The sequence below is a fragment of the Rhineura floridana genome, chromosome 4 (assembly GCF_030035675.1).
Source record: "Rhineura floridana isolate rRhiFlo1 chromosome 4, rRhiFlo1.hap2, whole genome shotgun sequence".
Lineage (NCBI taxonomy): Eukaryota > Metazoa > Chordata > Lepidosauria > Squamata > Rhineuridae > Rhineura > Rhineura floridana.
In genome coordinates, this window is record NC_084483.1 from 112,177,895 (window position 1) to 112,198,328 (window position 20,434).

Below are 20,434 nucleotides of genomic sequence, written 5' to 3' on the forward strand. Positions count from 1 at the left end.
AAAGTTAAACATGCATACTTTCTGAAATTACTGACATTTTGTGATGTAACAGGAAGACCCTCAGCTACTCCCATAGATCCCTTATGAACCAAGAGCAACAGCAATCCATAGCTAATTTTAATACAACTTCAATACTCTGGTACATTTTGCCTTCCAAGTATGTCATCCGTTTTAGCCACACCAAGTCTTCTCCCTACTCATTTCCAAAACTGTCAAGCTTTTCTATACAATTATAAGCTGAAAATATTAATTTTTATTATCATTATACATTACTATTTATATACACACACTATCCATAATGAGCATCTTCAAGTGTTTTATGGGGTTTAAAATAACACCTGGTTTTGAAATGTTATGGCAATACAGGCCAATTCCAAAGAAATACCAGATAGTGTAGCTGTATACTATATGCCTTTGCTAAATATTAACTGTATATGATGCAACTTTCAGTCACATACTTTGCTACTCTCAAGGTGCAAGTAAAAATACTGAACTGTAAAAGAGAATGTCTTTTATGTCCATTAGGCTAATGCAACATTAAAACAACGTGACTGTTAAGTTTCTGCTCTGGTGCTGTAAGTCACTGCTACTTCCTTAACTACAGTAATCCATTGACATTTTTGTCTGGAGGCTGCAGTATGTAAACTATATCCTCAACTCCATTATTACTATTAAGCCCTGGACTGTAATGTGATACGGTATCATGAACTGTGAGGAGGGCAATATAAACCCAGTAAGCCATTTGCAGGTATACCTTTCTCATCGTCTCATTGTGGATTAATTGCACAAGCAACAGCCCTTTTTTTCCTCCTTTCAGAAATACTGATGCAAACTCCAAGATTTCCCGTTTTGCACAAACCACATACAAGCACACCTGAGTAGATCAGAAGTCCCATCCCTGGCTGCCCATTAGCTACCAGGACAAGTTCAAGATTCTGGTTTTGATGTACAAAGCCCTAAGCAGGTTGGGACCAGGACACCTGAAAGATCAACTTACCTCTTATATACCCAGTCGATCACTACATTTTGCAGGTGAGGGCCTCCCACAGATACTATCTTATCAGGAGGTCCGTTTTGCACTACATAGGAAGCAGACCTTTAGTGTAGTGGCACCTACCGTTTGGAATTTCCTCCCCTTAAATATTAGACAGACTTCATCTCTGTTATCTTTTTGGTTCCTAACTGAAGACCTTCCTCTTTCAACAAGCCTTTTAAGTAGAGACCTTATTCCAGTTTGTGTCTGTGTTGGAATTGTTTTTTAAGATATTTTAAAAGATATTTTATTTTAATATATTTTAAAGTCTTTTGATTTTAAGATGTTTTAGGTGTGTTTTTGCTTGCCGCCCTGGGCTCCTACTGGGAAGGGTGAGATATAAATTTAATTAATTAATTAATATTAAATAATAATAATCTCTGTCCCACCATACATTTCTACCCATGCTGGACAGGAGGAAGACTTGAGGAGATGCCAACACTGCGCTGGATTTTCATGTATAGGGTTGCACTGTAACCCTTGAGAAAGAGTTTCCAGTGCAGCTACTTCTGCACCTTTCCAGCAGTATCTTAAGGTTTTCATAGTACAGCCTACTGGGTCTTTTGCTCTTCCCCAAAGACACATAGCCACAGGCTGTTTTAGTGACTGTTTTCTTCCCTAAATCTTGGTTAATGTTATCCGACTTCAAAGGAGCTGCCTTCTTTCCATTTTGCCTTTAGCAAATTTGCACCAGTACATCTGTGTACCCGTCATCGATACCCCTTGTTAATATCCCCTGGTAATTATAAGCTAAACCCAGATACCTCAGGACCACTGAACTCAATCACCCTGCCACCAATCTCAGCAATCATTCCCTCCGTTTGTTAACAATGATCTCAATTTTCCGTGTGCCGGCCTGTTTGTATGCAAAAAGCACCATCCACACACAAGAGGGAAGGCTCAGCAGGCTTGGGTGCAACCTCACGGTTTAGGAAAAAAGACTTGCGGCATTTATGAGTTATCCCGAGTTAAAACGTTGTATAAAACATACAGATTTTATTATATAATAATGAGTCAGCTTCGCTGCTGTGCTGCTGCAAGAACGCTACGTCGCCATGCGCGCATGCGCTACCCACAACACATACAACAGCAATTGCCGGCATTCATCGAGAGTGGCAGCCATGGCCACACACCCCGTCGCACGCACGCACGAAAGAGACGCGTGGGAGGGGAAGCAGGAGACCTTTGGGCCCGTTACCTTCCCAGACCGCGTCTCCTGCTTCGTGCCGTCTGAGGAACTTGTACCAGAATGTGTCCGCAGCCTCGTCTTCGGGCAGCGCCACCTCCGCCAGCCACAGGACCGGTTCTTGAGCGGGCAAAGGAGCCAATGGTCGTGCCGGTTTCATAGCCAGCGCCTGCTTGGGGTTCCACTGACCTAGCTCAGGCCGAGAGCCCGACACGCACAGCGCTGTGCCGCCTTCGGCTAGCCGGGCGGGCACGATCACTCCGAAACGGAACAGCATGGCAAGATTCGGCCCGGCAGAAACTAGGAACAGTAGAGAAGGAATACGTGTGGGGCAGGGCTCTCCTTACACCACCGCTAGGGGAGCGAATCGTGCCTTCGCTGCCGAGCGACTGCGATGTCACTGGTGCCGGCGTGAGGTCCTGCCCAGCAGTACTCTACCCGAAAAGGGAATCGAGGGCGAGTTTGAAGGGAGGAGGCGGAGGAGTGGACGAAGTAAATCATATGACATGGGGTGGCCAGTCCAAACGAGAAATCTTTTTCGAACTGGAGAGGGCGAGCAACGTCTTGAGGCGGAACATTTCAGGGAGCCGTTAAAGGGCGCTCGTGTGCTCAATCCGCGCTCCTCTGCTGTTGGCAGCTCCCAGAGTATGAGTGCCTCTCGAAAAGAGGTCAGGTGCCTGGTTCTGGGTAGGGGGGAGGCGCCGTAAGGTTCGGTAGGCCGCCCACGAAAGGAAGGCGGGCGAGCGGAGGAACAACCATCGCGTCACACGCTTGTTTCCTCCGCAGAAAGTAGGAGCCGTCGTTGACAGGCTCGCTTCGGCGGTGGTGATGGGGCACAGTGAAGGGAAGGGGCGAGAGAAGGTAGCTAGTCCTTGTCGCTCGTACGTAGGAAGCTGCGATTGGCCAGGGTTTCAGACCAGCAGTCCGTCTCAACCGTAGCTGAAAATGCCGGGGATTGACCTGGGGTCTCGTAAATGCGAAGCAGATACCCTGCCACTCATGGAGTTAGGGCCTTCTCTGGACAGCGGCTGGGCTTGTAACTCATTTTCACCTACATGTATTTGGTCACACAGAACAAAGGCAGGAGCGCCCTGTTGGCCAGGGGAGTACGTAAGTGATGCAGACATCATTGAACCCACACAGCGCAGGCATCCACTACCACACCTTAAGCGAGGGATGGGGATAAAGAAAGCATGGACAGGTACCCCACTACAAAAAAGCTGCCTGGCAGGCTGAGTCGCTGTGCCTCCTCATCTGTAGTACACACCAGAACGCCGCTCATCCACACCACTCAATAGACTACCTTGAGGCTCATGTGTAGCATTTCTTGCCCCAAATGTCAGGCTTTTTTTAGGAGATAAAAACAATTATACTGTCTTTAAACAACTTTTTTAAAACAGTCTGAACTGAGGATAAAGTGTAAAGTTGTACATCTGTACAGATATTCATCAGCTGCTCTGGCCAAAGTAGCACTCTGGTCATTTGAACAGATCAGTAACCTTGGTATTCATTAGAAAATACTGAAACTTTGTCCTTGGAATATGGCAAACACATTGTATAAGAATGGGAAGGGAGACAGAAATGCATCAGACTGCTGGAGGTTGGACCTGCTACTTAGATCTCAACAAAAATGATGGCTTAATGGCCTATTACTTTATACACCTCTCATGTCCAGAAAGCTCATGGTTTGCTTTCTAAGAACATGATTGCAATTAGCATCTTTGTAAAAACTGTCCCAACTTCATTTAATAGGAACCTAGGAAGCTGCTGTGTACTGAGTCAGACTATTGATCCATTGAGACAGTTTTTATCTACAGTGACTGACAACAGAGTTCCAGGGTCTTAGACAGGGAACTCCCAGCCCTTGGGTTCTGCTGTCGGTCAGTATAGATTTAAAAAATCAGCTGATGCTGGGGACTGGACCTTGAATCTTGAGCTCAGGAAGCAAATGCTCTACCATTGAGTTACTTGTCAGGTACTCTTCACCACCAAGCTATGGCCTTTAATACAACATCAGCACAAAGCTCATTAACACAAAACAGATCATCCTAGATCAACAGGAAAAAGCATGCACTCAAGAGAAATGGCAAATACATTTTATTAAGATTATGACAGACATTGCAAAAAACAACATTAACTGAAAACATTTAAAGTGGTAGTGTTGAGTTGGTAAGAGAAAGGAATTGCTGAGAATATGAAGTAAAGACAACCAACTGAAACAAAGTACTAGGGTAGAGCTGATGTACATTTAAAATGCAAGGTAAAGTACAGGAGAAAAAGTCAAGTACTGACAAAGTACATACCACTGTTTTGTTTAAAAACTGCATAGCAGTATGGAATACTGATATCCTAGATTTGCATTGTATTCTAAACCCAGAAGAGTGTACCAAACAATTCTTTACAGCATTGATGTGTTAATAGCTCTGGATTAAACTTTTTAAAAAACCCACAGTATCTAGAATTGAAAGTAAAAATGCACATAGTATTGAAAATGAAGTGATCAAAATGCTAAATGTGAAAAGATGAACCAATTTTCACCACAGGTACAACTGTACCTTTGGAGCTAGAAAGTCTTCTTTCAGAAGGCCTCTATGGTTACAGTGGTTATAGTATTCCCCTTAAAGAGGCCAAGACATATTTCTGTCCACCTCTATATTTAAAATATCCCTACCCATACCAAATTTATACTACAGTATACACTGGTAAGATGGTTAAAGATTAGTGTATACAGAAGCAGCTTCTAAAACCTGTGGAATGGTCATTCTCGGTTATTTCCAGCTGACATCCTTTTTTTTTTTTTAGAATAGGAACTTCCCACAAACTGAAGAAAATATATCCTACATCTGAGGATTAGTGATGTCCTGATTGTAGGGTAACATACATGCATTTACAAATAACAAAACTAGTATAACGATGACCTCTATTATTCAAATAACTACAATTCAAAATATTCTTCTATTAATTGAAGAAAAATTATGCAGGATTAAAGGAAAATTCTCCTCCAGACCCTTCAAAGGAAAAGGCAGCTTTGTGAGAATAGTTAACTGATCCCAAGATCCAGGCATTACAGAAAGCAGCTATGCTGAGCAAGCATTCACATTATATTCACTATATGGCATGAGAGAATGAGGCTGAGTTTGTTTTGTTTTTGTTTTAAATGGGGCAACTTGTTATGAAAAAGGCAATTATTTTCCAGCCTGGATTCATATATGCTGAACATACGGACACTTGGATCAAGTATTTAAATGACTTCATTATAAACTTTCTAAATAAAGCTATTTCTATAACAATCTTTTCAAAATGGAAATTCCCTATTTCATTAATACAATATTGGTCTGTTACTCTATGGCACCAAGTTCAAACTAGCAGTATGAAGTATGAAAACTGAGTTATGGTAGTATAGTTAAAGGCATTCTCAATTTCAGTAAACATTCAACACAACGTCCTCATTATGGAAGACTATGGAAAAATATTATATAGATGAACATACATTTAAGATATGCTCTGTGCAATGAATGGGTTCTCATCTTATAAAGATGGCATGACACCTCTATCCTAAAAGCATTTGCTTAGAAGCAAATTCCAAATTTCAGGGGAACTAACTTCAGAGTGTGCTCAGAATCAGAGTCCTATATGATTTAAAATAGCCTAGAAGCATGTAGTACACTGTAGACATATTGACAATAAGATGTGTTACGTCAATACCAAAAACAAGCCCTTCATTGAATATATGAATCTAAAATTAGACGTATGAATCTAATCTAAAATAGCTAATTTGCAACAGGAATTTTTTTTTCAAGTTCATCTTTTATCAGTCTAAACCAATAAAAGGAGAAAATTTATTAACCCAAAATGGTAGTCCAGGTGTACAATAAAGATTAAAATAAAATTACATTTTGTTCCATTAGACTAGGGCTAGGAAACCTTTGCTGGACTACAATTCCGATCATCCCTGATCATCAGCCATAGGTCTGATGGGAACTGGAGTCCAACATCATCTGGAGGGCCAATGGCTACCCAGCCGTGCATCAGACTGTTAGCAGCAGCAGCCTATGCTGACCATCAAAGCGTGTAATTGAAGCAAATCTGCAAGTCAGAATTCAGTTATGCAATTCTGCTCCATTAAAATCAGGAGTTTTGTTACCAACTTCAAAGAGTTGTAGACTGTGCCCCCTATTCATTTGCATCAACACTAAAAGCACCCATCCTATATAAATCGCAACTAGAAACTGAGTCAGCTTAAATGAGCACAGCAATCTTTAAAGAATGAAAAGATTCTTCAAGTTACGCACTGCAAAATGCTAAGTAGCATTCAGCTTTTAACTGGTATTTTAATTTGCCAAGAGACCAAATACCTATGTTGTTTGGTCAGATTCCTGTCTATCACAGTCTGAGTTCCTGTCTGAATGTACAGACCTCTAGAAGTCAATAAAAAGAAACGGACACTGTAAGTCAGAGAAATCCGTAACGAAAAGTTTACAGATGATACAAGTTTTATATAAACTACCCTGTCCAGCAAGTTCCATAGTTTCAAACATTAAGGCAGCTTTTATTAATTCTAACCAGACAGTATTATAAAAAATAAATGCCACTTCAAAACATTATGTACATAATGACAGAGTAGATTTACCAAGAAATTGTATTTAGTAAATTAATAAAGTGTCACAAAGTATTACACAGAGGTTACATCAGGTGCTTGAGTGTATGTGCAATTAGAGTAAATTCTTCATGTTTAAAGTACGTGTTTCAAAACAGAGCGCAATGACCGTCCTTCTTTTGTAAGTTCTTGTGTGACACACATACATGGCAGTGGCACAGCCTCTTCTCGTCTTTCTACAGCATTAAAACTGCATTTCTTCATATGGTCAGCCATGCTTACAATGTCAGCAAATTTCCATTCGTTTACAGTACAAAAAGCTGTGCTGAATCGCCACACCTAGAAAATATTTTTTTCTTAACAAAGTGCATATAGTTCTGCTTTCTAAGGTTCAAAGACTGCAATAAAAGGGTGTTTAGTAGCACAATTGTACCCAACTATTAAGTGCATGATAGAACAGCAATAAGCACAAAATCCCACGTACATAAGACAGTACAATGGCTTGTTGCAGACCAAAGGCTTCCTGATCACCAAGCTACAGTTTGATGATCAGGACTGCTGCTCACCCTCCTTTTCAGTGTTGGAGGTAACTACAGCTAACATTGCACCTGCAACTGACATTCTCACTAACCAGCTAGTGCCCAACCAAGTTTAAAAATACAGTCAGATGAAGGTATGCAAGTTCTGGTTTAAAAAGTGTTGGTAACACCAATGTTACCTTGAAAAGTGAAAATGGGAGGGGATGTTCCCTTGTTGGCATTTAAGCCTGTGAGATGTTCCCAACCAAACCACCATGGTTTGGCAATCGGGAAGCATTTTTATCTGCATCAAACCAATAAGCTTAGCAGCAAAAGCTATGACATGAGCAACTCAACGTGCAAGAAAAAGTCAATGCTAGAATAGTGAGCAGAAAACATCTACCCTGGACTTCTCTTGCAGTTTTAATTGTATTGGATTTTAATTGTAGGTTGCACTGAAAACCAATCTTGACTGAAAAGCATAATCAAAAAAGTGTATTATTAAAAATTCTTAATTACAAAATTTGTAAGAGCACTCTCTTAAACTAGTTTTTTTTAAGTCTACAATTGTTTTATACCAACAGTGCTAGCCTTACAGAGATAGCCCATCTAAAAATATTTATTAGGGCCACATTTACATTTTGTTGCTGGAGAGAGCTGTTGGGCTTAAGAAGTTTGTAGCCTGCGCTGACTGACATAACCATTAGCTCACTATAAATTCTGCTCCTGCTTCAGGCAGGACCATACATTGTGTCCAGCACTAGAAAACAGGCAATAAGAGGGACAGCCACTTGGCTTATCCAGCATCACTCTCACTGCCCTGGCCATATGTCAGCCTCGGTCTTGCCTCTGACCAGTTAGCATGCTAATTCCTATGTTTTCATCATTTACCCTCCCTATTATCTGCTTGTTTTATGTGCTGTAGGTGTTCACTAGAAAAGAATTTGACCTGGGTTCCAAAGTACCCATTGCCTTCCTCACCGCAAACATTTTTGTTACTCCTCTTTGCTTTCATACTCATGTTATTTATCTTTGTCACAACTAGTGTTTGGGCATTGGGCAGGCACCACAGCTTGGGGGTTAATGGATCACTGGAGGCCTCCTGTTCAAAAAGTATAGTTCTTACTTTTCTTTACTACTGTTTTATCTTCATAGGTGGTGGTGGAGATCCACCAGTCTTAGGAGACCTCAACCCCTCCAGTGGCTCTTAACCTTTTCCACTGCCAGCACCCCTTGGATTTCCAAAATATGCTCTCGCACCCCCTGAAAAAATACCATGCATTTTTTAATTTTAAGTTTTCCAAAATCTTTGATTGTATAGTTAATTTTCTACTTCTATTTAAATGAATTTTTAAAATCTCTTGAACAATGCCTCGCACCCCTAGAAAAAGTATCTCGCACCCCAGGTTAAGAACCACTGCCCTAAACAAAAGAACATGCCAATTCCAAAACAGAGATGAAAGTTTCATGGAGAGTTATTCATACAAACCTTTTCTTTTATTTGCCATGAAGAACTTCCATCTGGATACATCCTCTTTTCCCACAGCAGTATGACCATTCCACGTGCCTGTAGTAAGCTTCCACATATATCCCTCATTAACCGTGACACTCGTGAAAGCTGACATAAACTAAAGCCATCTAGAAAACCTGCAATATGTTGTAGAACTTCAAAAGGAAGATTACTCAGATGGTCACTACGAAGTCCTAAACAGCATCTCTTAGGCTCTGTCAGCACAGTAGATATACAAGGCTGAACTCCAAACGACCTAAGATGCCGATCATGAATAATCTTTGCCCCTTGTGTTGAAGGACAGAATCTGCGCTGAGAGTATGTACATCCATAATAAGCCAGAGGACATCTCTGTTCCATCCAGCCATTTAGGCCAGCATGAATATCACCATGTACATTCTTAAAATGTGAAGAGAATTCATTTCGTCTAAACAATTGTCCACAAACGAATGTAAACAGTGAACGCTTTGTTTGGTATCTAGCCACACATTCTAGTACCAAGCCTAGGCCAAGAGTCTGGAAAGGGCTTGGATTTAAGAGCTGTGGATTTGCATGATCGCAGGCAGAGGCTGAAGCAATTTCCCCTACCATTGTATTTGTGGCCAGGATTGCAGAAGGAAGAGAAAATGTCTGAGTCCCAAAATCAACACAATCTCCATCAATAACACGACTATCGGATATTCCCCTACCACCAGGAGAATCTCCAAGACAAAACAGCAATGCTGCTGTGATTAAATCTATTCCCTGAAGACCCATAGGATCTTCTGTTATTTCTAAATCTGATGTATCTACTGCTTTGTCTTCCTTTGTTGCAGCTAAGAAGTGATTTGCAAGGAAATTGTAGGTACGATGAGGAATTAAAGAAAAAACATCTATGTTTCTAAGTCTGTCTTGTTCTATTTGCTTCTGTATCAGTTCTTCATTGCAGTCATGTGGCAGATATACATGATTAACAGTGCCATTAGACAAACTATGCAGAGGTATTTCATCCTTAAGTTGTATCATTACAGGAATAGGGTTGCGAGAACTCAATGCTTCAACATGAGAAGCATTACATACACCATTTGCTACATTGGAATGGTCAGAATTACACATACCTAGTTCTTTACTCTGTTGCAGTGTATCTGTCCCTGTATTATCTACATGAAAGCCATTGCATAAAGAGGTATCAAGTCCCATATTCAAACTGTACTGTTGCATGGCATCATAACAAATGTCACTTGAGCCATTTTGTTCTAACTGTACATTTTGACTCAAGACATCCAAGTGAATGCCACCCACTGCCCCTATGTTATCTTCATCTAGATGGCCGTGCTCTACTTTATGCAGGTCTCTACTACAATTTTGCTCTTTTGTCTGAAAATCTTCACTTGTTTCACATGGTGAAATGCCAAGCTTCGAACTTAACATACCTATGTCTCTAGTAGCAATGTTCAGGATATCTAGAGCTGTAGCTAAACTTTTTGTTGTTTCCAAAGTAGCTTGATAAAGTGCGCTATATGACTCTTCATCTACAGGCATCAAGCCATTTGAAAGTGCAGCGTCTGGGGCACTTGCAACAGAAGTCTGTTCTCTGGATTTTGACACCTGATCAGCTGTTTTTGATGTCATACTTGCTACTTTAAGAGATTCCAGGAGCATTCGCTGATCTTGAAGGGCAAGAGCCATGTCTAACTGTTCAACTTCATCAACATCTTTACTAAGATTTTCGTAAGATTTTCTGTCGGTGTAACTGACAGGCCATCTATTCCATTCCATAGTGCAGCATACCACACTTGCAGGGCAAATTTGTAGATGTTCAGCATTTTTGTTTCTGGCTACAGTAAATGGACAGCCAAAGCCACTGTTGAGACAAGGCACTCTTTCAAGTGGACATAAAAGACGATGCTCTGCAGCTTTGCATGAATGAAATACTGCTCCACAAACCAAAGGGCAACCAATCAAGTCACAGGAAATGCCAGCCTCTGGTCTAGTCATACAACGCCGACTAACACAGTTGACACAATGCAGATGTTGATGTTGATGTTCTTCCACCGTGGCAAGTTCAGCTCTAGAAAGAGAGGAAGATAAGCCAGAAAAAAAATGTAAATATAAGCAAATGTAGCAAAGTACTCTCTTGGTCATATAAAAAAAAACATCCCAGTCCATCATGTATGCACTTAGGAAATTTGGATATCATATATAAAGTCCATAACTTCACAGATTCAGCCAGCCAGATGTAAGCCAGATTTGACTGTACCAGGAACAGCGGCATGTATCCAAGCAGAATCCTGATTCAAATTTGCCAGCAAGGGAGATCTTACTTGCCACAGCATCTCTGCCCTGGTTACAACTATACATGATCCAGCATCCATAGCTCATTTGGACCAGAAGGATCCATAGAATGTCATGAAGAGATCCACAGCAACCCAATTTCTTCTCACTAGAGCTGTATGTATATTTACTAGAGATGTACAATTTCCACAATTAAGCCATGGGGAAAACATATTGTTCTCTGACTTCTGGGGGGGGGAGGGTTATCAGACAGAAAAATAAGTTTAGGCTTAACATAAAATGTATTATTTAAACCCTGGTCTATAAAATTTGGCATTTTTATGAATTTACAGAGCAATCTGTAAGAATTTACAGAGCAATCTCTACGCAGGTATTATTGTAAGCTAAAGCTGTAGACATTATTACACAATGAGTAAGATTTTGTCTTGAAAAGCATTCAATTAATTCCAAAAGAGAAAGTATTTCCTAGTTCCCCAAATTTTCCAATTTTTGAATTTTTCCTTGTTCTCCCCCACAGACCTGCACATTTCCAGTCCTTATAAAGTAAATGGATACCAAGGACAACAAAAACAACAAACAGTAGTACAAGTTAACAGTATTCTGCTAGTAGTGAAGGCTAGAGTTGCACCCCAGAGTTAGTGTAGAATACCAGTGGTGCACTCAGGTTAACACTGGAACTCTGATGAGTTACTGAATGAGAACTACAACTCAGATCATGATGGATGGATGAGCTCCTCTGGATGCATCATTGGCCTAGCGTGTGCTCAGAATCACTTTGTATTGGAACTAATCATGCTGCATCACAAGTTCTTACTGAAACTCCATGTGCCAGAAGTTGTTTGCCATGCAAATGGCTGTCTCAAGTGGAATATGGATACCAGCCAAGAAGTCACAAACTCATAGTTCTCTGGCTTATAGCAGCTAAAATGGGACTTACTGTTCAGTTTATGGATATGTTGAAGAATTTGCTGCCCCTTTGTTTATACACAACTCAACTGCAGTGGATGCCAAGCCATCCGAATATTTACAACTGGGGATTCATTTTGTATGATCAGTGTTAATCTTAGAATATCGAGTAGCCACAAACAACCTTTTTACTTCACTGAGTTTAGAACTCTGATGTTCAAAACTAGACAAAGAAATCAATTCTAGTCTTTATCCTGTCACAGTGCAGCAACCTTTTGGAGGGGGTAGTCAGACAATATCCGGAGAGCCACAGGTTCCTCATCCCTGCTCTAAGGAATGCCCCCCACCCTCAATATAAGAAAGCTCCGAGACTGATTTTCTCAGTATCTTGGTATGAAGTAGTAACTAGTTCAAAGGCATTTTCAATATAAAATAAAAAGGTGAGTCAAAATAGTATTTATTATTTATTGTTTGATTTATATCCCATTCTTCCTCCCAGCAGGAGCCCAGGGCAGCAAACAAAAGCACTAAAACACTTTAAAACATCATAAAAACAGACATTAAAATACATTAAAACAAAACAACTATAAAAACATTTTTTTAAAGCTTTGAAGACATTTTTTTTTTAAAAAAAGATTTAAAAACTTTAAAAAAAAGGTTTAAAAGCATATTAAAAAGCAATTCCAACACAGAAGCAGACTGGGATAAGGTCTTAACTTAAAAGGCTTGTTGAAAGTGGAAGGTCTTCAATTGGTGCCGAAAAGATAACAGAGATGATGCCTCTCTAATATTTAAGGGGAGGGAGTTCAACAGGGTAGGTGCCGTCACACTAAAGGTCCGTTTCCTATGTTGTGCAGAACGGACCATCTGATAATATGGTATCTGCGAGTCCCTCACCTGCAGAGCACAGTGATCGACTGGGTATATAAGGGATAAGACTGTCTTTAGGGTATCCTGGTCCCAAGCTGTATAGGGCTTTGTACACCAAAACAGGAACCTTTAACTAAGCCCAGTAGCAAATGGGCAGCCCATGCAATTGTTTCAGCAGCGGGGTGAGATGTTGGAGATACCCTGCCGCAGTGAGCAGTCTCACCACCACATTTTACACCAGCTGCAACTTCCGGACCAACCTCAAGGGCAGCCCCACACAGAGAGCATTACAGTAATCCAGCCTGGAGTAGTGTAAATGGTGTTTATTATAATGTGGAAAACTGCACTTCCTGTGCTAACTTTATCATAAGTGAAGGCCTACCAGACTGCATTCAGGTCAATTTAAACAGAATTCAATTTACTTATTAAATATATTAAACATTTTAGTGCCAATAGTATGATAAACCATTAACTATAACACAGCACAGCAACAGCCAACTGGCAGCCTGCATGTATGATCTGACCTTCAACTTCATTCTCTCTCTCCCCCCCCCCCCCCCGCACCTATACCATTATTATTGGCAATTATGGGTCACACGGGAGGAATTGCTGACTGTCAGAACCCTGATAGTAATGAATTATTTGAAAGAGGCTTTGAAGAAGTTATGTTTTTATTATGAAACAGTCTGAAGTATATTTTATAAAGAGAGATTATGGATAACAATGTATTGTTGATGTTTTGTCATGCTTTGTTGTAAACTGTTTTAAGTGTAATATAGACAGAAAAGTGATATACAAATAAAGTGACTAACTAATGACTTTCCAAGATAGGTTGCAGCTGAAATGGATCTACCTGATTGGCCAAGTCAGGTGAAGTCTTATTCTTTAGCTGCTAGGAAGCACAGCTTTAAATGACATACACTCGTCTTGCTGCTTCTAGAGCTGTGGAGCCTAGTAGTTTCATTCAAGGTTTTTGTTCACGGAAGTAGGAAGTAAAAGGAAACAATTATCTTCAAGTACAACCGCGCTTAAAGTGTATTCCCAGTTTGGAGAACAGAATTCACTTGTCTTTGTTTTTATCAGAACTAAAGATGACATTTGGCACAAGATCAGTTCACTCACTGACTGCATCCTATCCACAAGTGACAAGAACCATTTGTGGAAGGATGCAGCAATGACCTCCACTGTCTCCAGTGCTGGTCTGAACAGTAATGAGCTTGTCTAGCCTGTGTCTCTGATAGGATGAGGTAGGGCAGGGCACAGACTATTTACAGCCCAAGCAAGCTGCTAGGAAAGTGCAGGGGGCAGGGAAAGTAACATGGTAGATGCTTTCTCAATCCCCCTGTACTGTCATCTAAGATAAGATAAAATAGTACCAATATTTGTGAACATAAGATCTCCCTCCTCTCAGTTGCAGTAAACTTTCCACTCCCCATTATTGTGTACTACAGATATAAATGCAAAGGAACAAAAGATGCCAAGAAAACTGAAATTGTACAATATGTCTAACATTATGTTAGACATGTTAATAGGACAATACAATTCACAGTGAATACTCTAAATCAATAGGACCTACCTATGCACAACTACAGACACATCTACATTTTGCTTCTTGCATAATTTTGTTCCCAATCCATTTTTCCCAAAGAATTTTTTTTCTGGGGGCATGGGGGCTTGTGGGAAAAATAGGGTGGCAGAAGGAAATAAAAAGAGAACAAGATAAGATTAGGTGATCAGTGGTGTTAAAAACCAATATACACATCTTTTTTTATGAACCATACTTCTTTTACACACCATGTAGGGATTCACAGACTCCACGTACCCCTTTACAATGGTTGCATTTGGACAATCATATCCTGGTTTAATAAGCCAAGACATGAAGCAGTCTTCTGGCTGCACGTGCACACTGTTTGCTCCTCATTTTGCACAAGACAGCAAACCTGGAAGTCTTCCATTAACAATAGTTTGCTTCTTCTGAATCAGGAAACAATCATGGTTAACAACTTTGATCCAAAGTTGGTAACCATAATTTCTTGGTTCAGATTAAATGGAAAACTATTGTTAGTTGAAAAGATACTGGTTTGTTCGTTCCATCACAAAGAGAAGAGTGAAGGGGCCATGTTTTTAACATCCTTTTAGCACCAGCTTATCATTTTATTGATCATCCTTACATTTCAAGATTGATAATCATACAATAAAAACTAAAGATAGGTCTCTGCTTTGGGTGCTTGTATTTTTTTTTTTAATAATTTTTATTCAAATTTTTCCAAAAACAAACAAAACAAAGTCAAAAAAACATAACAATAACAACAAAAAATGAAAATAAAATAGTTGACTTCCGATTTGTCGCAGATCAGCTATAAGTATATAATATACATCAAACCTGTCCCTTAATGTATACATACAGAGTCCCTTTTCTCCGTAGGCTGTCTTAATTAATCGTCAAATCCCAGTATCATCATTTTATTTTGATCTTTCAACAAAAAGTCTAAGAGAGGCTTCCATTCCTTAAGAAATGTATCTGTCGATTTTTCTCTAAGTAAACATGTCAATTTGTCCATTTCTACTAAATCCATTAATTTCAATAGCCATTCTTCCATTGTTGGTATTGATTCCATTTTCCACTTTTTTGCATATAATAATCTTGCTGCCGTAATCATATATAATATTATTCTTCCATATTTCTTTTCTATTTGTTTATCCATAAAACCCAATAAAAAAAATTCTGGTTTTGACTGAATATTTATCTTTAGAATTTTTTGCATCTTCCTACCTATCTGTGCCCAAAATGATTTTGCCTTTTTACATAACCACCACATATGATAAAATGATCCTTCTTGTTGTTTACATTTCCAACAAACATTAGAAACATTACTATACATTTTTGACAACTTTTCTGGAGTCATGTACCAACGGTACATCATTTTATAAAAATTTTCTTTAAGATTATAGCATAGTGTAAATTTCAAACCTTTTTTCCACATATTTTCCCATTGATCCATTTGTATGTTATGACCAAAATTTTTTGCCCACTTTACCATACACTCTTTTACTTGTTCTTCCTCCATATCCATTTTCAATAAGAGTTTATACATTTTCGCAATTATATTTTCATCATTTGTACACAATCCTATTTCAAAATCAGATTTACTTATTTCAAACCCATACATTTTCTTGTCCATTTTATATCTTTCTAACAATTGTAAATAGGCAAACCATTGAAAACTATATCCTTCCTTTGTCAGTTGTTCTCTCTCTTTCATTGTAAATTCTCCATGTACATTTTCTAATAGTTCTTGATAAGTTAACCATTTCTCTTTTCCAGCCATTTCTCTTCTATAAAACGCTTCTTGACTTGAGACACATAATGGTATTTTCGAATAAAACCTTGGTTTGTATCTATTCCATATTTTCAACAGAGGACGTCTTATAAAATGATTGTTAAAGTCTACATTTACTTTTACTTTGTCATACCATAGATATCCACGCCATCCCCACTTCAAATTATGGCCCTCCAAATCCAATAGTCTTTTATTCCTCAATAAAATCCATTCCTTTATCCAGACTAAACAGCAGGCAGCAAAATAAAGTCTCAGATTTGGTAATCCCAGTCCTCCTCTTTCTTTGGCATCTTGTAGTAGTTTAAATTTAACTCTTGGTTTTTTTCCTTGCCATACAAATTTAGAGATATCTTTTTGCCATTGTTTAAAAGGTAAATCAGAGGATATTACAGGTATTGTTTGAAACAAAAACATCATTCTCGGTAATACATTCATTTTTATCACAGATATTCTACCCATTAATGACAGTTGTAGTTTATCCCATCTTAGCAAGTCTTTCTTAATCTCTGTCCATAATTTTTCATAATTATTATGAAACAACTTTGAATTTTTATTTGTCATAATGATACCTAAATATTTCAACTTTTTCTCTATTGTAAAATCTGTCTTGTCCATTAACTCTTTCTGTTCCCTTAAAGTTAAATTTTTCACCAACATCTTTGTTTTTTGATTGTTGATCTTAAATCCTGCTAACGGTCCAAATTCTTTTAATTTGTCCATCAATACATTAATTCCTTCCAAAGGATTTTCTAGTACAATTATCAAATCATCAGCAAATGCTCTCAATTTATATTCTTCTTTTTTTATCTTTAATCCCGAAATTCTTTTATCTTGCCTTATATCTCTAAGCAACACTTCTAAGACCAGAATAAATAAAAGCGGAGATAAAGGACATCCCTGTCTTGTACCCTTTTGTATTTCACATGAATCCGTTAAATCTCCATTAACAATTATCTGAGCCTTCTGAGATGTATAAATCGATCTAATCCATTTTATAAAATTGTCTCCAAAATCCATTTGCTCCAAAACCTGGAACATAAATTTCCAATTCAAATTATCAAATGCTTTTTCAGCATCTAAAAAAATCAAAGCTGCTTGTTTATCATTTCGTTGTTCTAAATATTCCAAGACATTCAAGACATTCCTGACGTTGTCACGTAATTGTCTTTTATTTCTATCTCAATACGCTTGTATTGTTTTTTAAACCTATCATTTTTTGTTTCATCCAGCTGGAAAAGACTGTTGAAACAAATATGTCTTCAATTGATTCCAGAACAGTGGGTGCCTGCCATATCTCAGCGGGGATGCTACTCCACAAAACACAGCAGCCACACTGAAAATCCTGCTCTGAGTTGCTGAAGAGTGGGCTTCTAATATTTCAGGAGCTTCAGGAAGAGACTCTTCAGAATGCACTGACCAGAGTGTGTAAGTGATAAGACAATCTCTCAAGTACCTGAGCTGTGTAGGGTCCAAAACATTGAACTGAAGGGGCAAGGGGTATTGTTAATCTTGATGTTTTGTATTAAGGGACAAATAAAAAATACTGAGCTATGATTGTACAAACTAACCTGTAAGTTACTGCTGAGGGTCAAACTCCCCATATGACAAACACTCAATGTGCAGAGCAATACTGAGACTCTGGAAAGGGGCAAAGCAAGCACTGGTACTTCCTCTCAATGACCTCTCATCTAAAATGTATAGCCAGCTCTTTCTCAAGAGATTGTGGAGTACATATCTTTCAAGCAATTGCATGCAATTTCAAAACATCCACCTTTCCAAACCCCCACTCTTAACAATTACTTCAATTCCTACATTTATGAAACAGAGAGCCTCTTCCTTAGCAGTGAAATATCTTAGCCCTCCTACACATTCAAGATAATAACTGAACCTAAGGGACTAATAACATTTTCCTCTAGCTCGTCACTTAATTGTTCACAGATTCTACAATAAAATGGTTAGCTGTTAAATTTGAAGGTTACATTAAGAGGTATTAGGATTGTGAATGTGGCAAAAATAGGATGCACCATACATCTAAGGTGTTGAGAAGTCTGACTCTGATGAGAACATATTTTACACAACAGGTACCTTTGCTGCAGCATTTAAGATGAGGCTTTGGGCTAAAAGTAAAATTAAGTATGAGTAAGGTTATGCCAGACTCCCTTAAAGTGAACAATAGGAGTGCAGACCTCAAATCCATCCCTGAATAGTTTTACCCAATCAGGGGTTGCTGATCTAGTGGCCTTTCCCCCATTGATGGGGTTGCTGATGGGAGGGAAATCCTTGTATCATCATGGCCCTGCCTTTTCCTGCTCTTTTCAATTGTTGCAGCCATTTGTGTTATGCCATGCATCCCCTTCCCAATGGCCATTTTGTGATAAGTACCCACAGCAGTTTCTCAGAATTCCAGATGAGATCGCTGGTCCAGAAAAGATGGTTATCCCTGATAAAAACAATTCTAAACACAATTTTATGAGTTTTTTTTTAAAAAAAACGTTAAAATTAGAATCATATATCTAAAGATTACCAAAGTGTAGAGATGTAAAATTTCCAGAAAGTTTGAAGACATGGAAAAAATGGGTTCTTTTTAGAAAAAACAAGTTTTCAGAAAAATTGAAAAAATGCAATATTAGCACTTTTCATAGATTGAAACTCATTTTGTTACTTCAGGAACATCAAATGTAATTATGTACAAGTTGGTTTGGCAAAAATTATCACATTTGGTATATTAAAAGTACATTTTATTCAAACAATTATTACAAATTGAATTTACTTTTTTAAATTTGTACTTTTTTTGTAACAAATGGATCTACAGGATCTTGAGCTGTAAGGCACATCTGAACTATAAGGAACCTCTTTCGTTTTGCCAGTTTATGAGGAGCAGGCAAAAAACAATTAAAAAAACACAAACACATTAAAACCATCAACATTAATAACAAAGAAAATCATTTATGTCTCCGCTAGTCCTCCACAGTGTTAAGCAGACATAAAGCATCCATTCCCATAAAAAGAACTGAGAAAAAGGAGGGGGACCAAGATTCAATGTAATATTTTATTCATCATGCTAAAATAAGACATTCCATAATCCATTTTTTCTTCATTTTTTTCAATTTTTCCAATTTTCCAGGAAAAAATAAAAAAGGCTTTGGAAAAAAAAGTGTTTGTTTTTTTAAAAAAATCAGATTTTTTTCCAGGCCTTCACATCTCTACCAAAGTGAGGCCAATTTGACCTCAGTTTTAGATTAGTAAAGTGTTTTTTACAAGTACTGGAGTATTGAAACTTACTTTCCTTCAGGCAAACGCAAAGCTGGCACAGCAGAAAGTCCTCCCCCTGCTGATAGTGTAAACATGGTGACAAAAATCACTTCACTTTTGCAAAGAGTCCTGTGGCACCTGTTTCAAAGACAGATTTTGATAAATCCATAGATAACTTCAAACAAATTGGCTAAAGTATTTTTTATTGTTCAGCTCTATTCAACAACTTATTTAAATGTCTTATATTTCTAGCGATATTAGAATTACAGCAAACAAGGTTTTCAGGCTAAAAGGTGATTTGAGATCATCACCACTCACTGTGATTGACGTATGAAACAAACCCTACAGAAATAATTTTCTTGAAGAAGCAGAAGGCCACAAAATGGAATCTTCGCTAAGCAGTTAGAATAACCCCTTCTCTCAGTACTGTCAGACTTCAACCAATCTGGCATGATTATTGTGTGTTTACAAGTCCCAACTGTATTCAAGTGAGCTTACTCCCAGGCAGGTGTGCACAAGCAGCCCTCTCTCTATGAACCTTGTCTGCCCCTTCTTCACACAAAAGCCTACGTTATAATCCTGTATCCACTTACCTGGGAGTAAGCCCCATTAAACACAGAGACTTACTTCTGAGTAGACATGTATACCATGGGTTTTTGAACATCCTCCCACACTTACTATGAAGTAGAATCTTCAGAAAATAACTTATAAGGAGTACCTGATCTCAAATGGAGATTACAAGGAACAGAAGCTACTAGCCAAGTGCAGGGGAGAAAGGAACAACAGCTGTTTAGCACCCCAGATATTCTTGGTGTCCAAACAACTCACTTATCAATGAGAGACTGAAAGCTTATATTTACTGTATAGGTTGTATAATCTTAGAAGGGGGTGTGGCATGACTATCATGAAGGGGCCCTGCACTTCTAAATTTGCCACTACACTACTGC

General features: G+C 38.6%; 2 protein-coding genes across 5 annotated transcripts in view; both read right to left on the reverse strand.

The window, feature by feature from the left end:
• The window catches only part of EPM2A (EPM2A glucan phosphatase, laforin), a 63,098-nt gene extending 60,207 nt beyond the window's left edge, over positions 1–2,891 (reverse strand). The window contains exon 1 of one of the 2 annotated variants that reach the window (XM_061624050.1): positions 2,232–2,891. In XM_061624050.1, coding sequence (XP_061480034.1) covers positions 2,232–2,496 — 265 coding nt within the window. In that variant the 5' untranslated portion in view covers positions 2,497–2,891. The remainder of the gene's footprint in view (positions 1–2,231) is intronic. The other variant, XM_061624049.1, reaches the window with a different exon arrangement.
• A 1,439-nt stretch (positions 2,892–4,330) lies between these two features.
• The window catches only part of FBXO30 (F-box protein 30), a 29,365-nt gene continuing 13,261 nt past the window's right edge, over positions 4,331–20,434 (reverse strand). For 2 of the 3 annotated variants that reach the window (XM_061624047.1, XM_061624048.1), the window contains exons 5-7: positions 19,518–19,625; positions 8,824–10,894; positions 4,332–7,155 (exon numbers count right to left, since the gene is read on the reverse strand). In XM_061624047.1, coding sequence (XP_061480031.1) covers positions 6,952–7,155; positions 8,824–10,894; positions 19,518–19,582 — 2,340 coding nt within the window. In that variant the 5' untranslated portion in view covers positions 19,583–19,625 and the 3' untranslated portion in view covers positions 4,332–6,951. Of the gene's footprint in view, positions 7,156–8,823; positions 10,895–14,470; positions 14,568–19,517; positions 19,626–20,434 lie in introns of those variants that run through there. The other variant, XM_061624046.1, reaches the window with a different exon arrangement.